The 27,715-nt window shown below is 34.8% G+C and overlaps 1 protein-coding gene across 1 annotated transcript; it reads right to left on the reverse strand.

Moving 5' to 3' along the window:
- Positions 1-10,681: 10,681 nt before the first annotated feature.
- Positions 10,682-27,481, reverse strand: LOC127853474 (tyrosine-protein kinase SRK3-like). The gene is made up of 5 exons (XM_052388022.1): positions 27,259-27,481; positions 26,251-26,492; positions 12,562-12,715; positions 11,993-12,124; positions 10,682-11,407 (listed from the first exon to the last, which is right to left on the reverse strand). Exons 1-5 carry the CDS (start codon positions 27,332-27,334, stop codon positions 11,211-11,213), a joined length of 801 nt encoding a protein of 266 aa, XP_052243982.1. The 5' UTR covers positions 27,335-27,481; the 3' UTR covers positions 10,682-11,210.
- Positions 27,482-27,715: the final 234 nt, after the last annotated feature.

A 27,715-nucleotide genomic window follows, 5' to 3' on the forward strand; every position in this document is an offset into this window, starting at 1 on the left:
TTTCTAGTCCGTCCAATCCGTTCTAAGACAGACCCACCCCGCCCGCGCGACGTCTTAAGTACGATCTTGTTTCGTGTTAATAAATAGAAACTAAAAGAAAAAGTTATTACAACGTTTGCAACACGTTCTATAAGTTTTCAGTAAGTTCTTAGTACGTTGTACTCGTTTTAAGGAGTTCGAAGTAGGTTCCAAGTACGTTGTACTCGTTCAATGCAGTTGTTACAACGTTAAAACAGTTAATACAATACGTTCATATGTGCATATAAATTGAGCTCGTTGTCTCAAAATTCATCATTTGTGATATCAAGTTGAAACATAGACAATCTTGAAGCTGTTAACTTTTTTAATGTTGGCTTCGTGCAATTTATGTAATTAAACGATATGATACAGTTTGAAAATACGTATAATAATAAATGCAGATTTATAGTTTAAGGAGATTTTAATTCAAGAATTGGCGTTAAAGCCGATTATGTTGAAAATAATGATTTACAACGATTTAATGTATTACCCGAAGATTATATCGCAGATATTTGTTTACCGAGATTAAGTCAAGATAAACTTGTAAATTAGCATGGTAATTGTCTACTTAAGTTTTGCAAAATGAATGGTTTAAAAGTGTTGAATGGAAGATTAGGTGGAGATAGTACAATTGGAAAATTCACTTGTGTAACTAGTAAGGAGTATAGTGTTATCGATCTTGTTACGTGTTCACCTTCTTTATTCAAATGTGTTGCTGAGTTTGAGGTCTTTGATCCTAATTTAATATCAGATCACTGTGTAGTACAGTTTTGTATAACTACCTACAATAATGATGATACTTTTGATGATATTGATACAAATGTGTTGTTAAAAAATGAATGTGCTAATTCAACATACATGCACAAATGGGATAATGTATTAAATGAGTTTTTAAGACATGGTTTTCCGAAATCCATGTTTGGGATGTTTTGTATGTGCTTTTTAATAAAATGTTCAACTTAAGTTATTTTCCAGAGGCATGGAGCGAAGGGTAAATTTTCCCTATACATAAGAAAGGCGATTTAGACGACACTGTCAATTACAGGAGAATAACATTGTTAAGCACTATAGGAAAATTATTTAGTAAAATTATTAACAATCGATTAAGTGTTTGGGGGGGGGGATATAATGTTTACAAAGAAGCCCAAGCCGGATTTCGGAAAAGCATGAGAACAGTTGATAATATATTCGTTTTACAAGGTATAATTTCTCATATTTTAAATCAAAATAAGAAACTGTATACGGCATTCATTGATTTTACAACGGCATTTGATTTTGTTGTGAGAGATATATGGTACAAACTAATAAAACTAAGCCTAAGAGGTAAAATTTTGAATATAATTAGATCGATGTATAATGTTGTTAAATCGAAAATAAAATACGATAATGAAATAAGTAATAAATTGTTCACATGTTTTTAGAGGTAAGGCAAGGGGAATAATTATCGCCCTTTTTATTTTCAATGTATCTTAACGATATTGAGGAACACTTTATGCAAAACAAATTTGAAGGCGTTGATATTGGCATGTTAAAATTATTTGTATTGCTGTATGCTGACGACATTGTTCTCTTTGCAGAATCGGATGCTGGTTTACAACATGGATTAGATTTGTTAGATGAGTATTGTGCGAAATGAAAACTCTGTGTAAATATCAATAAAACGAAGATAATGATTTTTAAAAAGGGGGGGGGGACAAAATAGAAGAAATTTGAAGTTTAGATATCAAGGATATGAACTAGAAATAGAAAATAAATTTACATATCTTGGAATAGTATTCACAACGGGTGGCTCGTTTTCAGCAACATATGATGCGCTTTCAGGGCAGGCATTAAAAGCACTTTTTAAGTTAAAATCAAATTTGATAAAATTTACAATTATCTCAGTTAGCCATAGTCTCGAATTATTCGATAAGCGTATTGAACCAATTTTAAGTTATGGCTGTGAAGTTTGGGGATTAAACGATAGCATCCAAATTGAAAGAATACACCTACGTTATTGTAAACAGGTGCTTAGTGTCCGATCTCAAACACAAAATATTTAATTTACGGAGAACTTGGGCGTAAACCTCTTATAAATAAAAGGATCGTTTAGGTTTAAAAATATTGGTTACAAATATTACAATCCGATGATGTTAAATACATGTATACTAAAATTGTTAATAATACGTTATTGCATGATCTTGAAGTGTATCCCGAAACAAATTATTGGGTAAAATCTGTTAAACTCATATTAAATACTCTAGGTTTCGGTAAGGCATGGTATTTTCAGGGAGTAGGAGACATAAATTGTTTTAAAGCCATTGTAAAACAACGTATATCCAGAATTGGATAACCGACTTACAACAAACAAGGGGTAAAAACTACTGCATTTACGGAAATTTTAGATTTCAGCCTTATCTCAATATTGTAAATATTGCAAAATTTAGATTCGAGTAAACGCGGTTAAGAGTATCTGCTTACAGACTTGAAGTCGAAGCAGGGCGATGGCACAAGCCTGAAAAGTCACCGTATGATAACAGAAAATGTAAACACTGTAACGTTCTCGAAGATGAGTTTCATTTTTACTCGAATGTCCTGTTTTTAATAGTCTAAGAAAACAATATATACATAGATATTATTGGAATCACACACATATGTTAAAATTTATTGGACTCTTACAGATTGACAACGCAAAAACAGTTAAAAAGCTAGCAACATTTATTTTTAAAGCAGCTAAATTGAGAACTGAATTATTTTATCAATATTGTCTCTCCATAGTACTGTCTTTTTGTAGTCCTAGCTATAAAATCTATATGTATACACATTCTTAGAAAATTCAAGTATATTTCAATAAGATACGACTCTACAATATGCAAATCATATACCTATCTTAAATTAGTATGTAACGGTAAACAGTGGTATGAATATATATATGCTTAATTAGCTGTTAATCTTCAACCCTAACCCTAACCCTTTGACATAATTTACTACATAAAATATCTGATGAATTAAAATTATTCATCCACGACGCTCTGATTTTTCTGAACCATGTGCGGATAGTAGAGCATCATTTTTGCGCTTAATTTATTTTTCTCTGACCAATATGATTGGAAAAAAACTAGCATTGTATTTATTTTTGGTAAGCAATTTATTTAAAAAAACAACATATTAATGTACACTAAGGCATTTACAGGCTGGTCAATCGTTAAGCAAAGTATTTGAACGTGCGCCGGTACCTCGCCTGCAACCCATTTATACTACACTCATAAAGTCATATTACACGAATGCACAGCAATATAAATCTTTCTATCTAAATATATTGGAATCCTTTAAAAAAATGTTTACACGTTGAAATGCTTAAGACAAGACATGGGATCACGTGTAGCATTGGGAATTTGATAAGGCCCGTATTCTGGAACGGGAAAACAACAGCCTTTAAAATACAAGTTTATAATCGATTCTCGATTCTCAATAAGATATATTCTTCTAACATTTGACAGAACAATGACCCGAATTATATTGAGCAAAACAGGATCGGATATTTATTTAGTTAGTTCATTTTCAGTCGTGATGTGTTGGAACTTAGTATTAATTGTTTGACTTCAAGTTGTATTTTGAATTGTTATTGTGACCAAAAGAGCCTGGTGACTTAGTCAATATCCCCCTCTAACGGCGGAGGGATATAGAATTGGCTTAGTCTGTCCGTACGTCAGTTCGTCCGCCCGTCTGTCACAAACAAATTTTTTTGCGGGGGATATCAATTCAACGAATTTGCTTGTTTATCTGTTTTCTTATATCTGTTTGATAGCCCATGAGCCATTTGGCTAAATTGGAATGAAATCTATATGCGGCAAGGTATTAAACGTTTTCCTAAAAATGCAATAGTTGTATTGGATTAGATTTTTATCGTACACAAACAGTGAAGATAAAAAAATCATATTTATTTCCCTAGCAATTCCAATGATATGGTACTGCGTTAATATACATTAATTTATACAAATGATATGCCGTGAATTGGTGAAGTCAAATCAAGAATCACAATTAATACAGTTGATATGCCCCTTTAAGTGTTTTATATACGTATTGTTTTAATTGAATACTTAATCAACCTAGTGTAATGCTCTCGAGACACATCATTTATAATTTGTATTTTCATTATATACAAATCTACACGTGCATACATCAATAAAATTGTAAAGTCAAATCGAGAATTACAAGAGGGCCAATATGGCCCTAGTTCGCTCACCTGAGAGGAGTCGGTTCATTCAATCTTTACCTTATGTCAAACGTGACCTAGATATTGACCAGACAAACATCCTGGTTAAGTTTCATCATTATTGAACCAAAACTCTAGCGTAGGGAGTGTTTTTGTTTTTGTAAGATTTGAAATGGTGACCTAAATTTTGAGTTGACTCTCCCTACCAAACATCAAACTTTGCTTACAAGGATTTTGTATAATATAATGACAAGTTGGACAATCTAAGGGCAATAATTATGGCATTAATTATGTGATTTTGCTCATCATCAAACTTGACTGAGATCTTTCAGCAACTTTGAAAAAGAATGCTTGAGAAATGTGAATGCTAGAGTGTTTACAAACCAAATGTGGACGGACGGACAGCGGACAAAGACCAATCTTAAAACCTAAAAAGCTAAAAAGTGTGTTTCACCGATCTGAGCCATTTTCCAACTTGTCCAAGAAATCAATAAAACCAATGTATTGACTAAGTTTCACGATGATTAGGCAAAATATGTGACTTCTATAGTGTTCGATCACAAGGTTTCTCTCTATATAGTCACATAAGGAAAACTGCCCCACTCCCCTGGCAGCCATGTTTATTGACCCATCGGGACCATTTGCAAACCCATCTGAGATATATATAAACCCAATCTTTTCACCAAGTTTCTTGATGATTAGGAAAAAATGTGACTTCTAGAGTGTTCACAAACTTTTTTTCCTATATAAATATAAGAAAACTGCACGCCCCCGGCAGCCATGTTATTCAACTGACCGGAACCATTTTCAAACTCAACTCTCGTATCAAGGAAACAAATGTTCTGACCAAATTTCATGAAAATTGAGCAAAAAATGTTACTTCTAGAGTGTTCACATGTTTTCACAATATACATATAGCGAAAAATGCCCCGCCCACTGGCGGCCATGTTTTTTCACCGATCTGGACCATTTTCGAACTCGTCCGACATATCAATAAAACCAATGTTTTGATTAACTTTTATGATGATTGGGCCAAAACTGTTACTTCTAGAGTGTTTACAAGGTTTCTCTATAGTCATATAAAGAAAACTGCTTCGCCCACTGGCGGCCATGTTTTTCAACGGACCGGAACCACTTTTGAACTCAACTAACATATCATTAAGACAGACATTTAGACAAAGTTACGTGAAGATTGGGCATTAAATGTGACTTCTACAGTGTTTACAAGCTTTTTCTTTTTTTGACCTAGTGACCTAGTTTTTGACCCAGCATGACCCAGTTTCAAACTCGATCGAGATATCATTGGGACAAATCTTCTGACCAAGTTTCATGAAGATCGGACAATAAATGTGGCCTCTAGAGTGTTTACGAACAAATGTGGACGGACGGACGGACGACGGACGGACGACGGACGGACGGACGACGGACAAAGACCGGTCACAAAAGCTCACCTGAGCAATTAAGTGAGCTAAAAACAAAAGCTTTCACCATAGGATGACATATGCCCCCTATAAACGCTTTGATAGAAGGTTTAGCATTTTTCGAAACCTAAACGCATATTTCGAAACCTTATCGCGGACCCTAAATTCAAGGTCAAGGTCAGTGGTCAAAATTTTTGTGCGCATGGAAAGGCCTTGTCCATATAAACATGCATACCAAATATGAAGGTTATATCTCAAGGGACATAGAAGTTATGAGCATTTTTCGAAACCTAAACGCAGATTTCGAAACCTAAACGCGGACCCTAACTTCAAGGTAAAGGTCACAGGGGTAAAAATTGTTGTGCGTATGGAAAGGCCTTGTCCATATACACATGCATATCAAATATGAAGGTTATATCTCAAGGGACAAAGAAGTCTTAGCATTTTTCGAAACCTAAACGCAGATTTCGAAACCTAAACACGGACCCTTAGTTCAAGGTCAAGATCACAGGGGTAAAAACTGTTGTGCGTATGGAAAGGCCTTGTCCATATACACATGCATACCAAATATGAAGGTTATATCTCAAGGGACATAGAAGATATGAGCATTTTTCGAAACCTTAACGCAAAGTGTGACGGAAAGACTGACAGACAGACGGACAGTCCGATCACTATATGCCCCCTTTTCTTCGAAAAAACATCCAACCTCGAAAAACAATTAACACATAAATGATACACACAAATACACTGTATTATTATGAAAACATTTATAATCAAAGGTGAGTAACTACTATAAACTTAAATGCAATATTTAGAAGAGTTGTTTCGCATGTTACATGACCTTAATTCATGATTGTTTATAAGCCTTTTTACTATATAAACATAAGGAAAACTGCCCCGTCCCCCTGGCAACCATGTTTTTCAACGGACCGGAACCATTTTCAAACTTAACTCACGTATCTAAGAAACAAAAGTTCTGAAAAAAAAACATGAAATTTGCATTTTATTTATTTTCATACGTATAATTCTGTTGTTTTTGTTTTTGTTAAAAAATGATGAAAATCATGAATCAATCAATTCATGTTATTTTTTTAGAAATGCAGTCAAATTAAATCAGTATCACATGTTTTATGATAAATAGAGGTTGTTTTCAACACTGTTCTCATTAATTTACTCAAGTTTATATGTTATTACCTTATTGGTTAACTGTTCTTGTGCTGAAATATGCTTGTTGTTCAAGTGCGAATAAAAAATGAACAACATCGGTGACCCATGATTTTTATTTTATTTTTCTATCCACAACAGATGGTTCTACCTAAATACCAAAAAATATCAAATTCTAGGTGGAGCAAGATTTGCATTAAAACTGCAGCATACGTCCTTAATCAAGATTTTCTTTTCATGCATTACACGGAACGATATGAGACTTTCTCATAACAAAAACGATTTATATTGCATACGATGACTTGACCAGAGAAAGTGACGTTATAAAGAACATAATTAGGAGACACCAATCATTTGAAAAAGCGTATCGTTTCTGTGTTTTTTTTTCATAGAGAATGAACATGGAAAGCTTCATGTGTTACATTAATAACACAGATAATCATCCAGAAAAACAACCAGCAAACTGATCAGAGAACGGTACCCTTGATTTGCTGTATAGAGGCAAATCTGTGGTAAAACTGTTATTGGACAATTCAACAGAGGATGGAAGTCTTATATATTTTAAGTGCATACCTGCTTTGTAAATTAGTTTAGTAAATTTGAAGTGACCTATTTCTACTTCGCAATTTGAGGACACTATTATTCACAGATTACGCTCGATGTTCAGGATGTCATGAATGAAATCAATAATTCTCTAAAACCGAATAAAAAACGATAATAAAGAAAGCAATACTATTTGGAATATCCGTGGAGATTCGACACTTATGCAACCTTCAGATTATTATGCATAGCAAAATGAAATTCATTAAACCGATACATTAAAGAAGCTTTCTATTCGGAACCACGATACTACCAGACTACTATTCACAGAGACAGCAAAATAATATGCATTGAAATGAAAGATGATCAAATAGTCGATACATTTAAGATTTGAATCATGATTGTGCAGTGGATAAGTTCATAGAGGCTTTGATGAAATCGGGAAAAGTATCTGCATTGACGTTTCATTTAAGATCCAGTTCTAGAAGGCTCGTTTGACTTAGTGACAGCATGTGGGCATATTCGAAAATGATAGTTTTGTACATGACATTACGTCAATTGGTCACTTGTCGCTAGGCACGGTTACAAGTGCTGCAAACAATTAAATTATTGGTTAAATTGATAAAGTGGAAACAGATAAGAATCCTCCCTCGTCTATCGGCAATATGTTATTACTTAAAATGTTCGTAATATACTTAATCTCTTGGTCTGAAGTTAAATTTACAACAAGTGGTGCCTTCGCTGATTGAGACATCAAAATCGAAAATGCGAGTTATTTTAAATAGAATAAACAAGTAATAAATAGTCAACCTTGCAACGCCATGCAAAGAATTTAAAACCATCAGAGTTGAGTGTTCGGATATATTAGTAACAGTTCGGAACAGCAAATAAATGAACTTTTGTTTTTAAACCGTGATTGCAAATGAACACTCATTCGAGTTAAGTTATGATGGTGTAGTGAATTTTTTTTAAACGGAGGTTATGCTAAAGTGTTTAGGAAAGGATTACCGCTTTATCATTTTATTTCAAATGTACACTGTCGTAGCTGGCTTTGTACACAATCTTACGTACAATCGTCTCCGCAGGCCCTTTGGTATGCACTTTTAACCCCGCTCACTATCCTGCGTTTAAACTTCCGGGTTAACATTTAAACCGACTATTATTAGCTTATTAATATCTTAGTTAGAATTTGATTTTTCAAGCGGTCCCGTAGTGTAGTGGTTACACGCTCGCTTCACATGTGAGAGGCCCAAGGTTCGAGCCCAAGTAGAATCAAACTATTTTATTTGTGTTCTATGTTAACTTTTTGAATTGATGTAGACATTTTAGATTAAATAAATATGCTGTTTTATTGTAACCATTTTTTGTTTTTATTATACCCATGAAATATATGTGTGAGAGGGTGGGGGTGGGGGTTCGTAAACACATTAAAACTTTTAATGTGTTTTCATATCAATGAGTACTCAACCCCTATCGTAAATGAGCAACGTAACAATGAGTTAAGGATCATCTCCCCTTGAAGTTGAGAAAAATATTAAATTACGCTTACATGATGAAGCAGATTTTTTAAAACCTACACAGTTCTGTTCCATGAAGGAAAACTGCACACGGATGCCAGTAAAAAAAGGAAACCAATGTAAATAAAATGAACTATAAAATATTTGGTGGTTACAACACAAAATCATAGATAATGGTTATTTGGGAGTTATAACACAACATCATAGATAATGGTTATTTGGGGGTTATAACACAAAATCACAGATAATGGTATTACCAGTATCTTTTTTTATTTTGTTTAAAATAATCGGCCAATATATTAATATGTACAGTAGAAAAAATTGTTCCATGTAACTTCATTGTTCTGGCCAGATGCTATAGCATTTAAATAAAATATACTTCATAATGAAAACTTAACATACATTAATACAGTAAAGGGAAGAGTCACTTTTAGCAAAGTATTCAACAGATGCAACAGTTGAACATTGACCAAACACAAATGTACAATTTACTTAAAATAAGGTACTTGAAGACTAACTAATGTTCAAAATAAATAAAAAGATGATCATTAGAACTACTTCCTTCTTCAATTGGTTTCATGTATGGGCCCCTCTGTGCATTTGATACACACATATGTAGGTAGGCATTAATATGGCTATTAAAATCAAATAATGTACCAGTGCAATTATCAAAGTAAAGTTGTGTGAGTTGAAATGAAAATATAGTATCTTTGTTTTTATATCCCTATACCAGATACAATAGGCACATGCTCAACCGACATTTATCCAAATATATTAACGTTTGTACAGTAAACACTTTTAACGAGTTTGTTTTACTTAACAATTTGTTTTACTTTACAATCAGACATTATGTTATTATGCATGCTTTTTTGTCTATAGCTCAAGTGGCTTCATAAACGTTCAGTTTACATTGTTCTGCCATTTACTTTAACATATTAAGTAACAATAGAACCAACTTCAATGCTGCCTGTTTTTTTTAATGGACCAAATCCACAAACATTTAACGGCTTGTAAACTACTTATGAACAAAAATGTAAATGGTCATTATACAATAATTTGTCGATATTCTTAATTCATATAAAGTATACAGAGCAAAATTACAAAAGAAATACTAGGCTAATTTTCAACTTCTTAAAACATTAACATGCTATTTTTAAAGAAGCTAATTAATGTTCAAATTATACACAACCAAAAGTAAATAATGAATTGGATTCTTTCACTTTAGCCTGCATTTTCATTCCACTTAAAAATATACTTCTAATCTAAAATCGACAATGTATTTCTTGAATCATTCATGTAATTCTATTATTATTATAATAATTGTAAATGGAATGTAACGAACATGTTTTCAGAAGAATAAAATGCAATTAAATATCATTATTGAAATTAAATCTATATAAACTATCAACAAAAGTGAAAAGCTGTAATCGTCTGAATTAAACAACTGAAGAACAAATCTATCTGGAAGTAGTTTCTTCATTAAAAATACATTTTGAAACATTCAAGTCTTTCGATTGTTTCAATAACCCAGATAATAACATCAAAGTGCCTGTTGTGATTTAAACATAATGATGAGGAAATAAAAAGACAATAGAAACATTAAATTTGAACAAGCTTAACAATGTACTGGGAGATCACATATTGCTTAAGTGAGGCTTCAATTAGAACTGTGCATGAAAAACAGCTAACATGTGGTATGCTAATTACCAGGTACCATTAAAATACTCTTACAAGAAGTTCTACAAATCTATATGGCATACCAGTAAGTTCCATGTGCTTGAATGAATTGCAGTATACCAATGATATGCTCTTAGAAGATGCAGGTCAATTCCATGTGCATGAACACATTATCTGTAATTCAGCTGCAGTCAGAAAAACTAGGAGCCGTGCTCTGTGAAAAGGGGGTTTAATGCATGTGTATAAAGGAACTTTCCGCCTAAACATAATTTTTGCTAAGAAGAGACTTTCTTTAAACGAAAAATATCATAAAAGCGGAAAGTGTCGTCCCTGATTAGCCTGTGCGGACTGCACAGGCTAATCTGAGACGACACATTACGCACATGCATTAAACCCCCTTTTCACAGAGCACGGCTCATATGTTTTCAGCTTCATCACTGTACAACTTCATTGAACTTGTGAAGTCATGACCCTAGACAACTGGCAAACATTTCGTTTTTTTCGAACAAATAATAAATGTTGAAGAAGTCTGGAAGGATGGCGAAAGTGTTGAATGGCTACCTGCTTTAATCAAGCAGGATTGAGGAATAAATTTGTCCTTCCCAAGTCCATCGGATTATACTGTACAGTTCATTGTTGATTTGATTATAACTCTCTTTCCTAATCCATAGGCTTATATTATCCTTCAGCGGACAACATATAGCTGTTGAAGAAGTCCTGAAGGTAAGCAAAGTTGGGTCTGGTCTCGGGCGATCGGTTCCAGCACTTGAGCATGTGCTCATAGTAGGGGTCAGGACAGGGGATGGGACCATCAGTAGGGCGGGGCATGCGGAAGCCCTTCTTGACCCGGTTTAGCACCACATGACTGTTCATACCTGGGACGATATGTAGAGTAACCATTTAACATGAAACATCACGGTAATTCATGGGCTGAGTAAAAACCATGGCATTGGATAAATAATTTGCACAGTAGGCAAGTTTTCTAATATGAAAGTTGAGTCTGATTAAAATTTACTTTAGCAAAATAAGCAAACAGCTGCCATGCAACATAAGAAAGGAACCAACTTCATTATTACTGTCTTATCATTTTATTAACACCCTCCTAATTAAAAATTAAAATTTTTAATAGAAAGCTTCTTTTTCATCCGTTTTGTTGTTTATGATAAATTTTACAAAATACATATTGCAGTTCATGGCATTTGCTTATTATGCAAACAAAAGAGTAAGCCTAGGAAACTTACTCAAGGATCAGTAAGTTATGGACTTCACATTCAATCAAGCTAAAATAAACAATTCGTTGAACTGATATCCCCCACCAAAAAATAAATTTTGTCAGACGGACTAACAAACGGACGGACCAACCGACAGAGAACGCCGATTCCATATCCCCTCGCCTCCGCCTTTGGCAGGGGATAATAAGTATAAACTAAAACAAAGAAACAAATGTTTGATTGACTTGCCTGGATATGGTACACTGCCAAATGTGATTAACTCATACAGTAGAACACCATATGACCAGACGTCTGACTTGATACTGAACTTGCGATCAAATGCAGCCTCGGGGGCAATCCATTTGGTAGGCAAAATAGTGTCTGAAAAGAAATTAGAAACTGAGTGTCTAGAAACAAATGTTCAATGATCTTCTTTGAAGGTGCAGGCCATTTCATACGCAGATCTGATTTTGCCTCCATTACTTTCAAGACCTTCCCAGCTATTGATACAAATTTTATTTCCATAAATAGAATCGATAGCAACCATACAAGATCCACTTCTTTGTAAAATTATAATATTCAATGAATGTTAAACATGTGATATGTTAGTATTAATTGGATGTCTTGCCTGAAAACAATGTAAAAAAAGAAAATGTCTGTGGCACTTGATTTTATGGTAAAGTTTATGTTTGATAATCAATGTAAAATATAGAAAAACTACTCAAATTATGATGTGTGGTTTCTGACATAAAACACGAAATAAGAAAACAACAATTTAAACATTCATTTTTTTTTAATGACAAAAAATATAATCTCACTTTCAGGTGCCTCATAGAAATCATCCTGAATGAATCGAGCGCGAAAGAAGTCTGCGACCTTGACCTCATGGTGCTCCCCAACCAGAATATTGGCCGCACGAAGGTCGCGGTGTACACAATTCTCAGCCTCCAAATATGCCATGCCATCAGCGATCTGGAAAACAACCAAATGTGTGTAACAAATACAAAGGATATTGAATATTCTTCAAACTTGACCCTGCGAGCTCCTTTGGTTGAGCACTTATCAACCAAGACCACTTTGACTTGTATGATGAGGATTCTGAAAAGCTGGACTGTCAATCCCAGGTTTCAAAAGTTTGTTGTTTTTTCAACAACTCAATTCATCTTAAGCATTATTTAAATATGCTTCCAATTCTTTATCACAGGTATTTTTGGTTGACTTTATATGCTGCCATATTCCAAACAATACGGATGAAGTTGTCAAAATGTCGAACATTGCATGCTTAGAATATGGTCAATTATCACATAAGAAAAGTAGTACTAGGTTATAAATATAAGTGAGCCTGAATAAAAAAATACGAGAAAGGCTTATGCAAAGCTTGCAGTCATGCACATTTAAATGTACATGTGATCATAATAATGCATGACTACAGGCAATGTTATGCCGTTCATCACGTTTAAAGTTTCTGACCTAGAATAAACAATAGTCGAGTGCTAAAAACATCCATAACTTCCTTCGTATCTATATATCATTTGCATCTATAAATGAATACAATTAAATGAAAACATAATTATAATATTTTACGGGGTTAAACAACAAGCGGACCATGGGCCAAAAGGCGCTCACTAAAGACCCCTAGGAACTTTACTATTCTTAGGTAGAGTTGAGAATAATAATAAAGGTACTTTATGAAACATAAATATTTGTTTCCTATGCACATATTTATTTTCTAACTTTGCTTAAATTTCGCTAGAACAAATGTTTTAGGAAGATTTAAAAACATTCAACTTCTAGAGTGTTCATAAGCTTTTATCTATTTGACCACCTGATCAAGTTTTCGACCACACGTAGCCCAGTTTCACAATCAAATTTCATTGGGACAAATGCTCTAACCAAATTTCATGAAGATTGGAAAATAAATCAGGCCAATAAATCTAGGTATCACTGTATTCATATAAGGAAAACTGTCATTTTTCCTAGCAGCCGGCAGCCATGTTTTAAAACAGACCTGAACCATTTTTATACTAAGTCAAGATATCATTTAAACAAATGTTCTGACCAATTAATATTACGATTGTACTTAAATTGTGAATTTTATCGTGTTAACAAGGTTTCACTTTAGTCATATACGGAAGACATCCCCATCCCATGGCAACAAGGTTTTACTACAAACCATTACAATGAGTGAAATCAGCCAAGCTATTATTAGAAAAAAATGAAGATTCAACTTAAAGTGTGACTTCTAGAGTGTTCAATAGATTTAAATAAAGCCATGTAAGGAATATTGCCATGCCCTCTTTCTGTCATATTTTTTGATACAGTAGGGTTAGGGATTTTGTTCCGCAAATAAGAGGTTGCTTAGGGATGAATATTTTGGGGATTAATCTCTAACAATCCGGTTTTTTTAGGGATTAATCTTTAACAATCTTTCTAGGTTTTTTTAGGGATTTGTGTGGGTTGAATACGGATTGTTTGGGATTGTTAGAGCTGAATAGGGATGCAAGCACTCTGCGCATGCGTACGGATTAAAATGCGGAGTTTATATTGTGAGCATTTGCTAGTACCGCGCATGCGTAGGGCTGAAAGGCGAAGTTATTATCGCGAGCTGTAACTCGCGATAATAACTCCGCCTTTTCAGCCCTACGCATGAGCAATATTTTAATGTATTAAAGCAACGATCTATAAATAAATACAGATTGGAAACATCCATTCGGACCAATAGAAAGTATCTGGAATTCGCCCAAAACGAAATCAATATCACGTGCCATTTAATGGACCACATTAGAAATAATAATGCTTAAGAAAGCGTTCGATACGGTAGACCACACAATTTTATGTGGCAAATTGAAGATAATGGGTATTGACAATACAGACTGGATCATGTCGTATTTATCTGGACAAAAGCAAACTGTTTGCGTAAATAAGTATTTTCTAAATTCGAACCTGTTACTTGTGGCGTACTCTAAGGTAGTATTCTGGGACCTCTTCTATTTTTATGTTATGTGAATGATATGATTATAAGTATCGACCCTGATTGTAAATTGATTTTATATGCTGGTGATAGTGCTATCTAGTATGCTCATAGAGACAAAAATGTTATCTCTAAACAAAATTAAGCTGTGTCATGGATTCTTGTTCAGACTTGTAAGTAGACAATAAATTATCCGTACATTTAGGGAAGACTGAATTTATTGTATATGGAACGAAGAGAATGTTAAAACAACTGAAAGATTTTAAAATTGAATGAAAGGGGCATACAATTGAACCCACGACTGCTGTAAAATATCTGGGTGTTAGTATTGATAACACATTATCTGGTGAAAATATTGTTAACAAAATTGTTAGCAATTTAACTCTCGTCTTAAATTTATGTATAGAAATGTATTTAGATACAAGAACTAGAAAATACTTAAGTTCTGCATTGATTTAGTGTCACATAGATTATGCTTGTTCCTCTTGGTATCCAAGTTAAAATAAAGGTCTAAAAGACAAATTACAGATATGTCAAAATAAAATTGTGAGATTTATTTATGGAATAGGTCCTAGATATTGTATTAATATGTCTGATATGTCATTGCTTAATGTTGAGAATAGAAATAAGCAATTAAGACTGAACCATGTATTTGAAATTGTTAAAGACAAGTGTCCATCATACTTGAAAGAACATTTTAATTTATTTTATCTTTGTTAAAGATACTCACAAGGGCAAATACATACAATTTCAGAGTGCCCAAATGCTATGGTAAAGGAAATGTTACCTTTTACTACAGTGCAATTAGTGATTTGAATGCTCTGTCAGATACAATAAAAAAATGATAACAAACATAAGTTCAAACTAGCTGTTAAGAATCATCTATTGTAATTTTTTTAAACACCTTAATTGTTACAATTAGAATATTTGTGATCTAGTCATCATGGCAAATATATTATAGAATCTAACAACTTACATGTATACTCAATAATTATCAGGGACGTGTTGTTTATTATGTGTAACTTTCACATAGGATTATATTATAGTAAGTATAACCTAAACAGGATCCCATTGGAAATAAGCTTTCGGGCTTTCATGGGCAATCCTAGGTTTTTACACTGTTTTATCAAAGTTATTTCATTTACATACTTAGTTTCCCAAAGTTGTGATTTTGTTTCTATAATATATCTAATTAACAGTTTATACTGAAAGTATGTTATAGTACATATATGTGACATACATGCATAACTGTGATATTTAAAGGGGCCTTTTCACAGATTTTGGCATTTTTTTAACTTATTCATTAAATGCTTTATATTGATAAATGTAAACATTGGATCATAAAAGCTCCAGTAAAAAATCAAGAAATAAATTAAAAAAAGGAAAAGAACATTGCCCGGAGCAAGTTTCGAACCAGTGACCCCTGGAGTCCTGCCAGAGTCCTGAAGTAAAAACGCTTTAGCCTACTGAGCTATTTCGCCGAGTACACATTCTTGACGTATTTTATACCTTATAAAAGCAATCTTCGTAGTTTCACAAAATTTAACGACAAAAACAGAACTCTCCAAATTATTCAATCGTTTCGCGTCGCAACGCTTTATAATTTTTAGGTTTTAAAATCGTCAAAAGATGCATATAATGGCTATATTAGAGCATGGATAATGTTCAGTATTACTGTTTCCTCACAAATATCATAACTAAAACGAAAACTTACGAATCTGAAACAACTTTTTTCAATTTTGTCAATTTATCAAAGCGTGAAAAGATCCCTTTAAGTAATATAATAAATTACTGTGATATTTAAGCAATAAATTAAATACCAATAGAGCAACCATATTTTAAGACTGAGGTCGTTGCTGATCTGTTTCCTTCAAAACTAATTTGAGGTGATAGGCATTCTTAAGACCTTTTTATTTTGTTGCACTTTTATGTTCCTTCTAATTGTCATATATTAATTCATATAATTGTTATGTCAGTTTTAGACCATAGGTTTTGTTCAGCAGCAATCTCACAAATACTTTTAGTAATAATTGTTATGTAAATGTGATTTATAACTTGTATATTATGTGTTTTAAACCTGAATAAAAATCGATTATTCATCAATCGAGCAGCCGCAAGTCTCACTCTATTATCTGGCGTTATCATTCGCTACTGCAGCTTGTCTGCCCGCTTGATTCCAATACACAACATTTCATAACTTCGCACAATAGAACTGAAAATATTTCAAACATGAAAACGTTTCGATATTTATAGCAGCGTTGATATATTAAACGTGATTTAAAAAAAAACATAATAGATTTGAAAACATATGAGTCTCTGAACCAATATTAAGTAATGAAACGTAATAATAGTATTTAAGGCCGAGTTAGCTTTTTTACAAGTACACATTTCAATTGCCTTAACCTCAATCATTTCTTTCTGGAAATAATGAATAAAGTACAAGTATAAAGGTGATTTCAAAATCTACAGTTTATAACTTTAACTTAAACATTTTCGCGGGTATTACATAACAAATACTTTGAGAGATTATAGGCCGAGTTAAACAATTTAAAAGTATATAAATACTTCTGATGTACATATCATTTTCAAGGTAATAACAATAATAACAAGAGCTGTCTCCATCGGAAGACATATGCCCCCGAAAAACGCTTTTTCGAAACCTAAACGCAGATTCGAAACCTAAACGCGGACCCTAAGTTCAAGGTCAAAGGGGCCCAAATGTGTATGCCTATCGAAAGGCCTTGTCTATATACACATGCATACCAAATATGAAGGCTACATCTGAAGCGAAGACATAGAAGTTATGAGCAATTTTCGAGCGGAAACGCAATCTTTTTATGATTCAAGGGCCGTAACTCAGAAGTGCCTGGGTAAATTTGGCTGATTATCAAACTTAACCTAGATTTTGTTGCCTTACACATTGTATAAAGATTGGTGAAGATCCGATGACAATTGCTGGAGTTATTGAGCGGAAACGAGAAAAAACTCAATTTTTCGATGATTCAAGGGCCGTAACTTAGGAGTGTCTTGGTCAATTTGGCTGATTATGAATTTGACCTAGATCATATGACCGTACACATTTAAATGAAGTGTGGCGAAGATCCTATGACATTTGCTCGAGTAATTGAGCGGAAACGAGAAAACACGCAATTGTTCGATGATTAAACAGCCGTTACTCAGGAGTGTCTGGGTCAATTTGGCCGATTATTGAACTTGACCTAGATGTTATTGCTTTACACATTTTCATGAAGTTCAGTGAAGATCCTATGACATTTGCTCGAGTTATTGAGCAGAAACGAGAAAAAAAAACAATTTTACGATGATTCAAGGGCTGTAACTCAGGAGTGTCTGGGTCAATTTGGCCGATTATCGAACTTGACTTAGATGTTATTGCCTTACACATGTTCATGAAGTTTGGTGAAGATCTGATGACATTTGCTCGATTAATTTAGCAGAAACGAGAAAAAACCCAAATTGACGATAATTCTAGAGCCGTAACTCAATAGTGTCTTGGTCAATTTGGCCGATTATCAAACTTGACCTAGATTTTATTGCCTTACACATTTTCACGAAGTTTGGTGAAGATCTGATGACAATTGCTCAAGTTATTGAGCGGAAACGAGAATTTTTTTTTTACGATGATTCAAGAGCCGTAATTCAAGAGTGTCTGGGTCAATTTGGCCGATTACCGAACCTGACCTAGATGTTATAGCCTTACACATTTTCATGAAGTTTGGCGAAGATCTGATGACATTTGCTCGAGTTATTGAGCGGAACCGAGAAAAAACAATTTTACGATAATTCAAGAGCCGTAACTCTAGAATGTCTGGGTCAATTTGGCCGATTATCAAACTTGACCTAGATGTTATTGCCTTACACATTTTCACGAAGTTTAGTGATAATCTGATGACATTTGTTCGAGTTTTTGAGCGGAAACGAGACAAAAAAAAAACAATTTTACGAAAATACAAGGGCCGTAATTCAAGAGTGTCTGGGTCAATTTGGCTGATTATCGAACTTGACCTATATGTTATTGCCTTACACATGTTCATGAAGTTTTGGTGAAGATCTGAAGACAACTGCTCGAGATATTGAGCGGAAACGAGAAAAAAATGATTCAAAATGATTCAAGGGCCGTAACTCAAGAGTGTCTGGGTCAATTTGGCCGATTATCGAACTTGACCTACTTGTTATTGCCTTACACATTTTCATGATGTTTGGCGAAGATCTGATGACATTTGCTGGAGTTATTGAGCGGAAACGAGAAAAAAAATTACGATGATTCAAGGACCGTAACTCAAGAGTGTCTGGGTCAATTTGACCGATTACCGAACATGACCTAGATGCTATAGCCTTACACATGTTCATGAAGTTTGGCGAAGATCTGATGACATTTGCTTGAGTTATTGAGCGGAAACGAGAACAATCCAATTTAACGATAATTCAAGGGCCGTAACTCAAGAGTGTCTGGGTCAATTTGGCCGATTATCAAACTTGACCTAGATGTTATTGCCTTACATATTTTCATGAAGTTTGGTGAAGATCTGATGACATTTGCTCGAGTTATTAAGCGGAAACGAGACAAAAAAACTATTTTACGATAATACAAGGGTCGTAATTCAAGAGTGTCTGGGTCAATTTGGCTGATTATCGAACTTGACCTAGATGTTATTGCCTTACACATGTTCATGAATTTTTGGTGAAGATCTGAAGACAACTGCTCGAGTTATTGAGCGGAAACGAGAAAAAAGCCAATTTTAATGATTCAAGTGCCGTAACTCAAGAGTGTCTTGGTCAATTTGGCCGATTATCGAACTTGACCTAGATGTTATTGCCTTACACATTTTCATGATGTTTGGCGAAGATCTGATTACATTTGCTCGAGTTATTGAGCGGAAACGAGAAAAACAAAATTACGATAATTCAAGGGCCGTAACTCAAGATCGTCTGGGTGAATTTGACCGATTATCGAACTTGACCTAGATGTTATTGCCTTACACATTTTTATGAAGTTTGGTGAAGATCTGATGACAATTGCTCAAGTTATTGAGCGGAAACTTGAAAAAAACAATTTTACGATGATTCAAGGGCCGTAACTCAAGAGTGTCTGGGTCAATTTGGCCGATTACTGAACTTGACCTGGATGTTATAGCCTTACACATGTTGATGAAGTTTGGCGAAGATCTAATGACATTTGCTCGAGTTATTGAGCGGAAACGAGAAACAAAAAAATACGATAATTCAAGGGCCGTAACTCAAGATCGTCTGGGTCAATTTCGCCGATTATCAAACTTGACCTAAATGTTATTGCCTTTCACATTTTTATGAAGTTTGGTAAAGATCTGATGACAACTGCTCGAGTTATTGAGCGGAAACGAGAAAAAAAAAAACAATTTTACGACAATACAAGGGCCGTAATTCAAGAGTGTCTGGGTCAATTTGGCTGATTATCAAACTTGACCTAGATGTTATTGCCTTACACATGTCCATGAATTTTGGTAAAGATCTGAAGATAACTGCTCGAGTTATTGAGCGGAAACGAGAAAAAAGCCAATTTTAATGATTCAAGGGCCGTAACTCAAGAGTGTCTTGGTTAATTTGGTCGATTATCGAACTTGACCTAGATGTTATTGCCTTACACATGTTCATGATGTTTGGCGAAGATCTGATGACATTTGCTTGAGTTATTGAGCGGAAACGAGAAACAAAAAAAAATACGATAATTCAAGGGCCGTAACTCAAGATCGTCCGGGTCAATTTGGCCGATTATCAAACTTGACCAAGATGTTATTGCCTTACAAATGTTCATGAATTTTGGTAAAGATCTGATGACATTTGCTCGAGTTATTGAGCGGAAACGAGAAAAAAAAAATTACGACAATACAAGGGCCGTAATTCAAGAGTGTCTGGGTCAATTTGGCTGATTATCGAACTTGACCTAGATGTTATTGTCTTACACATTTTCATGAAGTTTGGTAAAGATTTGAAGATAACTGCTCGAGTTATTGAGCGGAAACGAGAAAAAAAAACAATTTTAATGATTCAAGGGCCGTAACTCAAGAGTGTCTGGGTCAATTTGGCCGATTATCGAACTTGACCTAGATGTTATTGCCTTACACATTTTCATGAAGTTTGGTGAAGATCTAGTGACAATTGCTCGAGTTATTGAGCGGAAACTAATCCAGACGGACGGACTTACGGACTGATGGACGGACGGTGCGATTTTAATATGCCCCCAGAACCTTTGTTCTAGGGGCATAACAAGTAATAAATATGTACAAGACTAAGATTTTTTTTATTTAAACGTGAACAGTCTCGGAGATATTCATTACCGATGCAGATTTGTCTTATTGAAAAGTACATATCCGCCTTTGCCTAAAAATTAACTATTTCTAAAGTTACATTTCATGTTAGAAAATTAAGAGGTAATATAAAAAGCTATGGCCGAAAATATACTAATTTATACTATACTGTTCTGGCGATGTGCTCTATATTTCCTAAACTGATATATGAATAAATTAAATTTTCCTAATAAAGTGTACATTTTAGAATAAACTATAAAACAGGAAACAAATACACTTCAACACCGTTATTTCGAACACAGATAATCCGAAGTCACCGTTATTTCGAAGTATTTTTCGGGTCCCGAGTTTGGTTCTTCTTTGTTTAATGTAAAATTTCATTGTTAATCCGAACTTCGTTAAACCGAAGAAATCGTTAATTCGAAGGGATTCAGTCGGTCCCAACACTATAATTCGCACCTAATTATCAATCTTGAATCCGAAGTCAAAACTGCAAAATACTGAGCGTAATTTGACACCTTTGTCGTGGCGCGTCAAAAGCCGATAATTACACCTTTGTCGTCTGCGCGAACGCCGGTGTTCAGAGAGACATCGCGTATTAGTTTAAAAAAAATGTTAATTCATTTCCGAAAATGTATTCATATGTATGTATGTCTGATCATTTGTGATATTCGTTATATTTTATATGTTGTGTAATGAGACAAAAAAAGAAAGAAAAAGAATCGTTTATTCCTCCGTTTGTTACACGTGGAAATCTATTGCTATCTGACTAGTTTACGCTTTTCAGTAAGCGTGTAACCGAACCATGCGAATTCCACAACGTTTTATTTTTACCGAATCAAAGAAGTCTTCGGTCAAATGTTTATTTCGAATTATCGTTAATCCGAAGTTTTTTTAACGGTCCCGACGACTTCGAAATAACGGTGTTGAAGTGTATATTGATTTTGGTTTCGTTTATTATGGATTAATAATATTTGCAAGACAATACACATTTTGAATACACATCTCTTCAAGGGAGACCATGTCCCCGAGGTGGATTCAGTGTGTTTACTGTTATGTCTGTGACACCACATGTCTGCGCATGTGTTGATAAGATTATCACGATAAGATGATTGAAATTTCGTCACCGGGCGTGATCACCCAATAACGCTAATCTTTGTTTATTTATAAATCTTTGATCATTATCACACATTTTTACTGCAAACAATTGGTACAAACAAACTGTTAAACATTGCTACTTATGACAATTTCAATGCAAATGGTGAGCAATTAATTGCGTATGGCAAGTTAACTGTGAAAACAATAACCTGTAACAATTGAACGCGGTAGCAATTTAATGTCAGTACATGTTTATTTCATCATGTCCGTTTATAAAACTGATTTACAACGTTTTTTTTCAGCAACGTGATACTATTCGCTGCCTGTGTAGACATCTGTGTGTGTGTGTGAATGTCAGAGTTTATTTACAGGTCATCGCTGCGTCTTCACGACTACCTTATGTGCTTACCTGCCCCTGTGATATTTCAGGGGGAAATATTTTAATTTTGAACCAAAGAAGGTCAAATTTACCCCAACTGCTCGGTTATTCACCGAAGATTGATTATAATTATTACCATTTATGATTTGTTTGTTTGTTTATAGTTTGTTTACTGAGTTGGGTGTGATCTTATTGTGTTCTACGCCCCAGGAGAGGTGAAATTGGGGGTTCGAGCGGGATATAGGAAACGCCCCGCTTCCAGAGGCGAACCTGTTTCTTTAAAGTGCCCGGTGTAGAGCACCGATAAACTGCCTCCCCCCGTCCCCCGTTTAACGTCCCTCGCGGAAGTGTGTGTTGTCGATGTTGTACTGAGGTTTTATTTGCAACATGACAGTCTGCTCGTGTCCATGGCGCCCTACAGGGCACAGTCCCAGGGGCAGATGACGCACTATGATGCGGCCCGTCGTCTATGCCCTGCTTTGGGGTAACTATAGGTTGTTTCAGATCATTGCTCGGGCCTGGCCTGTAGGTTACCGTAAGATGCAACCCGAGCAGGGTCCGGACCACTCGTGGCTATAATGTATGGATCGGAATAGGTAGACAGGATACAGGTTTTATAAGTATATTTATGTTTTGTTCCTAATTCCCTACATGTATATTTATTCTGACCACTTGTTTACTGGAGTTGTATTTGGTCGTGATGTTTGTAGATAGCTTGCACCGTATTGATTGAGTAATTGGAGAACGAGTGGCACGGGCACGCGGTTTAATATCACGCTTTGTAGGGAACACATTCGTGCATATGCGTATTTTTGATATTCCGATCAGCTAAGGGGAGGTAATTCAAAGTAAACGCGAGATGCCTCGTTATATCTCTTATTTCATTTATTAAATGCGGATATACTTTTAGATTTAAATTGAATTCCACCAGAAAAAAATCGGAAAAAGAATTATTTAGATTTTGATCGTTGGTAGAATGCGAGTTTCCTTATATATTTTCTATTGTAGGGGAAGTAATTATAAAACGTTGACGTCTTCAAATTAGTCTATAGCTAAATATATTGGTGTTTCTTGTGCAAGATAGTGGTGAAGTAGTAAACGATTTATTGTTGGTATGTAGTTAAAGAAAAATTTGTTAAGATATATGAGTAGCCTTATAATACATTAAATTTGGACACTAGTATATTGTTGTATTTATTGTTATTTATATTCACGTCGTTGTTCCTTCTCATTAATGCGAAGTACAATGGGGTTATTGTTTTATTTAATAATGCATTCATAGTCGATTCCCGTTATCAGCATATTTATTTGCACGATTTACCCCCGATGTATCTCATGTACGTATATATATTGACGAGGTATCCAGTTTTCTCAGATTTTGAAAGACATGTTGCAGGATCATGTCGCCTAATCTGGGCGCAGACCAAAGGGCCGCGGACGTTCGTCATAGACGGCCCCACATCTTTGCCTTGTTTAGCGGTAGTCATTGGCACTTATATACTTACACAGAAATATTGATTTATTAACATTATTCTATATCTATTTATGTATTGATGTAATTTTCCTACATACACTATGACGACCTATTTACTGGGGCTATATTTGGTCGAGCTAATTATAGATAGTTTGCACTGTAGTAATTGTATTAATTGATTTCTTGGGTGAACGAGTGAAAATATGCTCGCAATTATATTTTTCCTTAAAAATAGTTTGAGATATGTACGTGTTATAATTTATCAAGGTTTCCTGTGTCACGCAGAAATTTAAACACATGAAGCTGCACCTGTGGGGCGATTTCGTTGGGCGGCATCAACAATAGGTTGCGGTCTATATTACATGTTGTTGTGAAAGCCGCTAGTATACCTCCGCTCCGCTCTAGGCGTTTTAGAGTATATGCCGGACATACAAAGAAGAGATGTTCAAACGTATTAGGAATGTTACATTGCGGGTAGTTGGCAGGTTTGTATTTAGTCCCAATGTAGCCGTGACACCCTCAGCCTCTGGCGTGTGTATCTTCCCGTTCAATGGGACTGTAGATGATGATCTTATGACTAGGCTTCTTAAATAGCGATCAGCACAGTAAATTGACTCAATTTGTAGACAGCTACAGCGTACACCATTATATATACATGTACATCATGTTAAACCCTTTTTTTAAATAAGGGCGCGACATTGTTGCTGTCGTCTGTCAATTTCCTCGCATGGAAAGCGTGCGTGTTGCAAAAGACCATGATCTGTTACTAAATAAAGACGCGCAAATCAGTACATGTAGTATTTATAAAGAAACCAGAATTAATGCAAACAATGGGAAAGTATTGAACCATTGAAACTTTAGAAAAAAATACGTCAGATTACGACTCATGCATTGCAGTAGATGTATTTTTATAGAGCCAGACTACGTTGTTTGGCAAGTACGTTGGAAAAATATATTGGTGAGGCGGGGGAGGGGGAGGCGGTGCGTATATTAATTACCCGATGCGGTAAATACATGGAAATAAATTACAAATGAAATGAAAATACATGACATTTAATTTTAGGTGAAAAATATTCAATTTTCAATTTTAATGCTTGATAATTTAATACAAATCTCGTTGACACCATGCATTTATGATAATAATTATTTTGTACATTCTTTGTAAGTATCACACACAAAGAGCCAGGTACAGGTTGCTCTACTGAATATCTGCTGAACTACTTCATTTAAATTGAGATAAACTTTGAAAAAGTTCAGGCCGTTGTACATTTTTTTTATTGAACAGTTCATATCTGCCTTTGCCATAAACTGAAATTGTAATTATGTTTCTTAATCAAGTATCAATTTGAAATTAATATAAACAAACTAAAGCTTAGGTTGAAAAAAAATGATTAATTGATATTTAACCGTCCCGGCGATGTTCTCTATATTCCTAAACTGATCTATGTCTTTATTAAATTTTCCAAATAAAATGTAAAATTTTTAGATTGAACTGTTAACAGACAACACAAATTTATATTCTGCTTTCACTTATTACGGATACATAATATTAGAAAGACAATTCGCATTTTAAATACAAATCTTCGATAGAGGCGCAAACGCATTCTCTTCAAGGTGGATGTCACAATTTTTGATTACGAGCGTTTAATGGTATGACTGTGACACCACATGCTGGCACATGTGTAGATAAGATAATCACGATAAGATGCGTCATCTTTATCACTTGACTGAAATATCAGTTGCCGCAATGACACGATTCTGTGTTGCAGCACGGCAAATATTACGCATAATCCTACTTGTACGGTGTTAAAAACACACACAGTTTCGTTTTCAAATCCTCAGTGTTAATACAAACAAATTATTTGTTGAGTTTACAAATGACGTGTTGTTTTAGGCCATGAAACACTATGCTGTATGCAGCATTATATTATAAATTGTAGTTTGCGTGTGTGTTTGTTATTAAGAGTTTATTCACAGGTCGACGCCGAGTCTTCACGACTACATTATGTGCATTTTCAGGGAAACAAATATTTAATTTGGAGCCAAAGTAGGTCACATTTACCCAGGCTGCACGGGTGTTCGCCAAAGAAAGAATTTCGATCCAAATAGACCAGTGCACGATGGTCAATGAGACCTTAATGTTCACTGGTAGACAGTTAATAAATTTTAATAAAACGGAACCATTTTCGAACTAAACCATCATTATTATCTATTGTTTATATTTTTACATCAAAACCTACAAGAATGAATGTAAAAAAGCCCTGAGCTTTATCAGTCCCATACCTGTCCAGCCATGTTAGTAATGATATTAAACGTGATTGTTCTGCCTTGGTCCTTCCGAAGGTAATCTAGAAGTGCACCATTCACCATGAGCTCTGTGATTATGTGGGACGGCTTCGTGCAGACGGCTATCAACTGGACAAGCTTCGGGTGACGCAGACGATACATCAGTTCGGCCTCCTCCAGGAAAGCTTTTTGCGTCATCCGACCAGGCTTGAGGGTTTTAACTGCAACGTCTAGCTTGCCTAAAGCAAGATTTATATCCAAATAACAATTTTCAGTGTAGCAGAATGTGAATTCAGAACGCAATGAATTGGATTTAAAATAAGCGTGTTTTAAAACCAATTACACAGGGGAACGTAAAAAGAATGTTAAATTATTTTAACAGTGTTACCAAATTTATTTTCTTTGAAAATACTAGTACTACTACTTACTACTACTACTACTACTACTACTACTACTACTACTACTACTACTACTACTACTACTACTACTACTACTACTACTACCACTACAACTATCACTACCACTACCACTACTACTACTACTACTACTACTACTACTACTACTACTACTACTACTACTACTACTACTACTACTACTACTACTACTACTTCTACTACTTCAACTATTATTAGTATTGTAAGTGGTAGTCGTAGTAGTATAATTATTATTATTATTATTCCCGCTTAGGGCACTGGATTTTTCTGAGCAAAAAATTAATCCCACGCTGGCTCCTCTCCACCCAGGTGTATAAATGGGTACCTGTGAGGGAAATAAGTCAATGTGCCGTGGCTGCCTACGGCGCAATATGTAAACGGAAGACTTAAATCCCAGAGATCGGGGGGTTAATGTCGCAGTCGGCTGAAGATGCCTACGATATCGAAGCAGACTATAAACCGCACCTTTAACCTTTAAACTAAGACAATTTTAAGATAAAGAACATATATTGTGAATGCGTTCTTAATATTTTAAAAGTATTTTATAACAACAACCCTGTCTACAACTTACCCGCCCACACGTCTGTGATAATTCCTCTCGATAGAATCCCCTGAAGTTTCACTGATTTTCCATCCACCTCAACCATATGAACATTTCTATGCGAATCACATTTAGCATCCTGTTTAATATTAGCTCCTTGATCATGCAGGTCGGCTTCGTCTTTGGGTACACTGTCATAATCTGGACAAGCTTCGGTCTGAATCTCCGGTGAAGGGGCTTCAAGTTCAGAACAACTGCCATCATTAGCATCTAACAGTAAATATTGTATAAGACATCATTTTGAGATCTAATCTACTGTTTGATAATTAAGTTCCTATTCAAGGTATTAATGAACGGCCACCGGAAAAACTTTGCGAAACCGAAATTTCGCAAACTTAAGTACCCTTTTTCTTAAAGATTTGCTACTTTGAGACATAGTATGCGATAAAAGTCTTATCGTTGATTAATAATTGGTTATTTTCACTCA

The sequence above is a fragment of the Dreissena polymorpha genome, chromosome 12 (assembly GCF_020536995.1).
Source record: "Dreissena polymorpha isolate Duluth1 chromosome 12, UMN_Dpol_1.0, whole genome shotgun sequence".
NCBI classification, from domain to species: Eukaryota; Metazoa; Mollusca; class Bivalvia; order Myida; family Dreissenidae; genus Dreissena; species Dreissena polymorpha.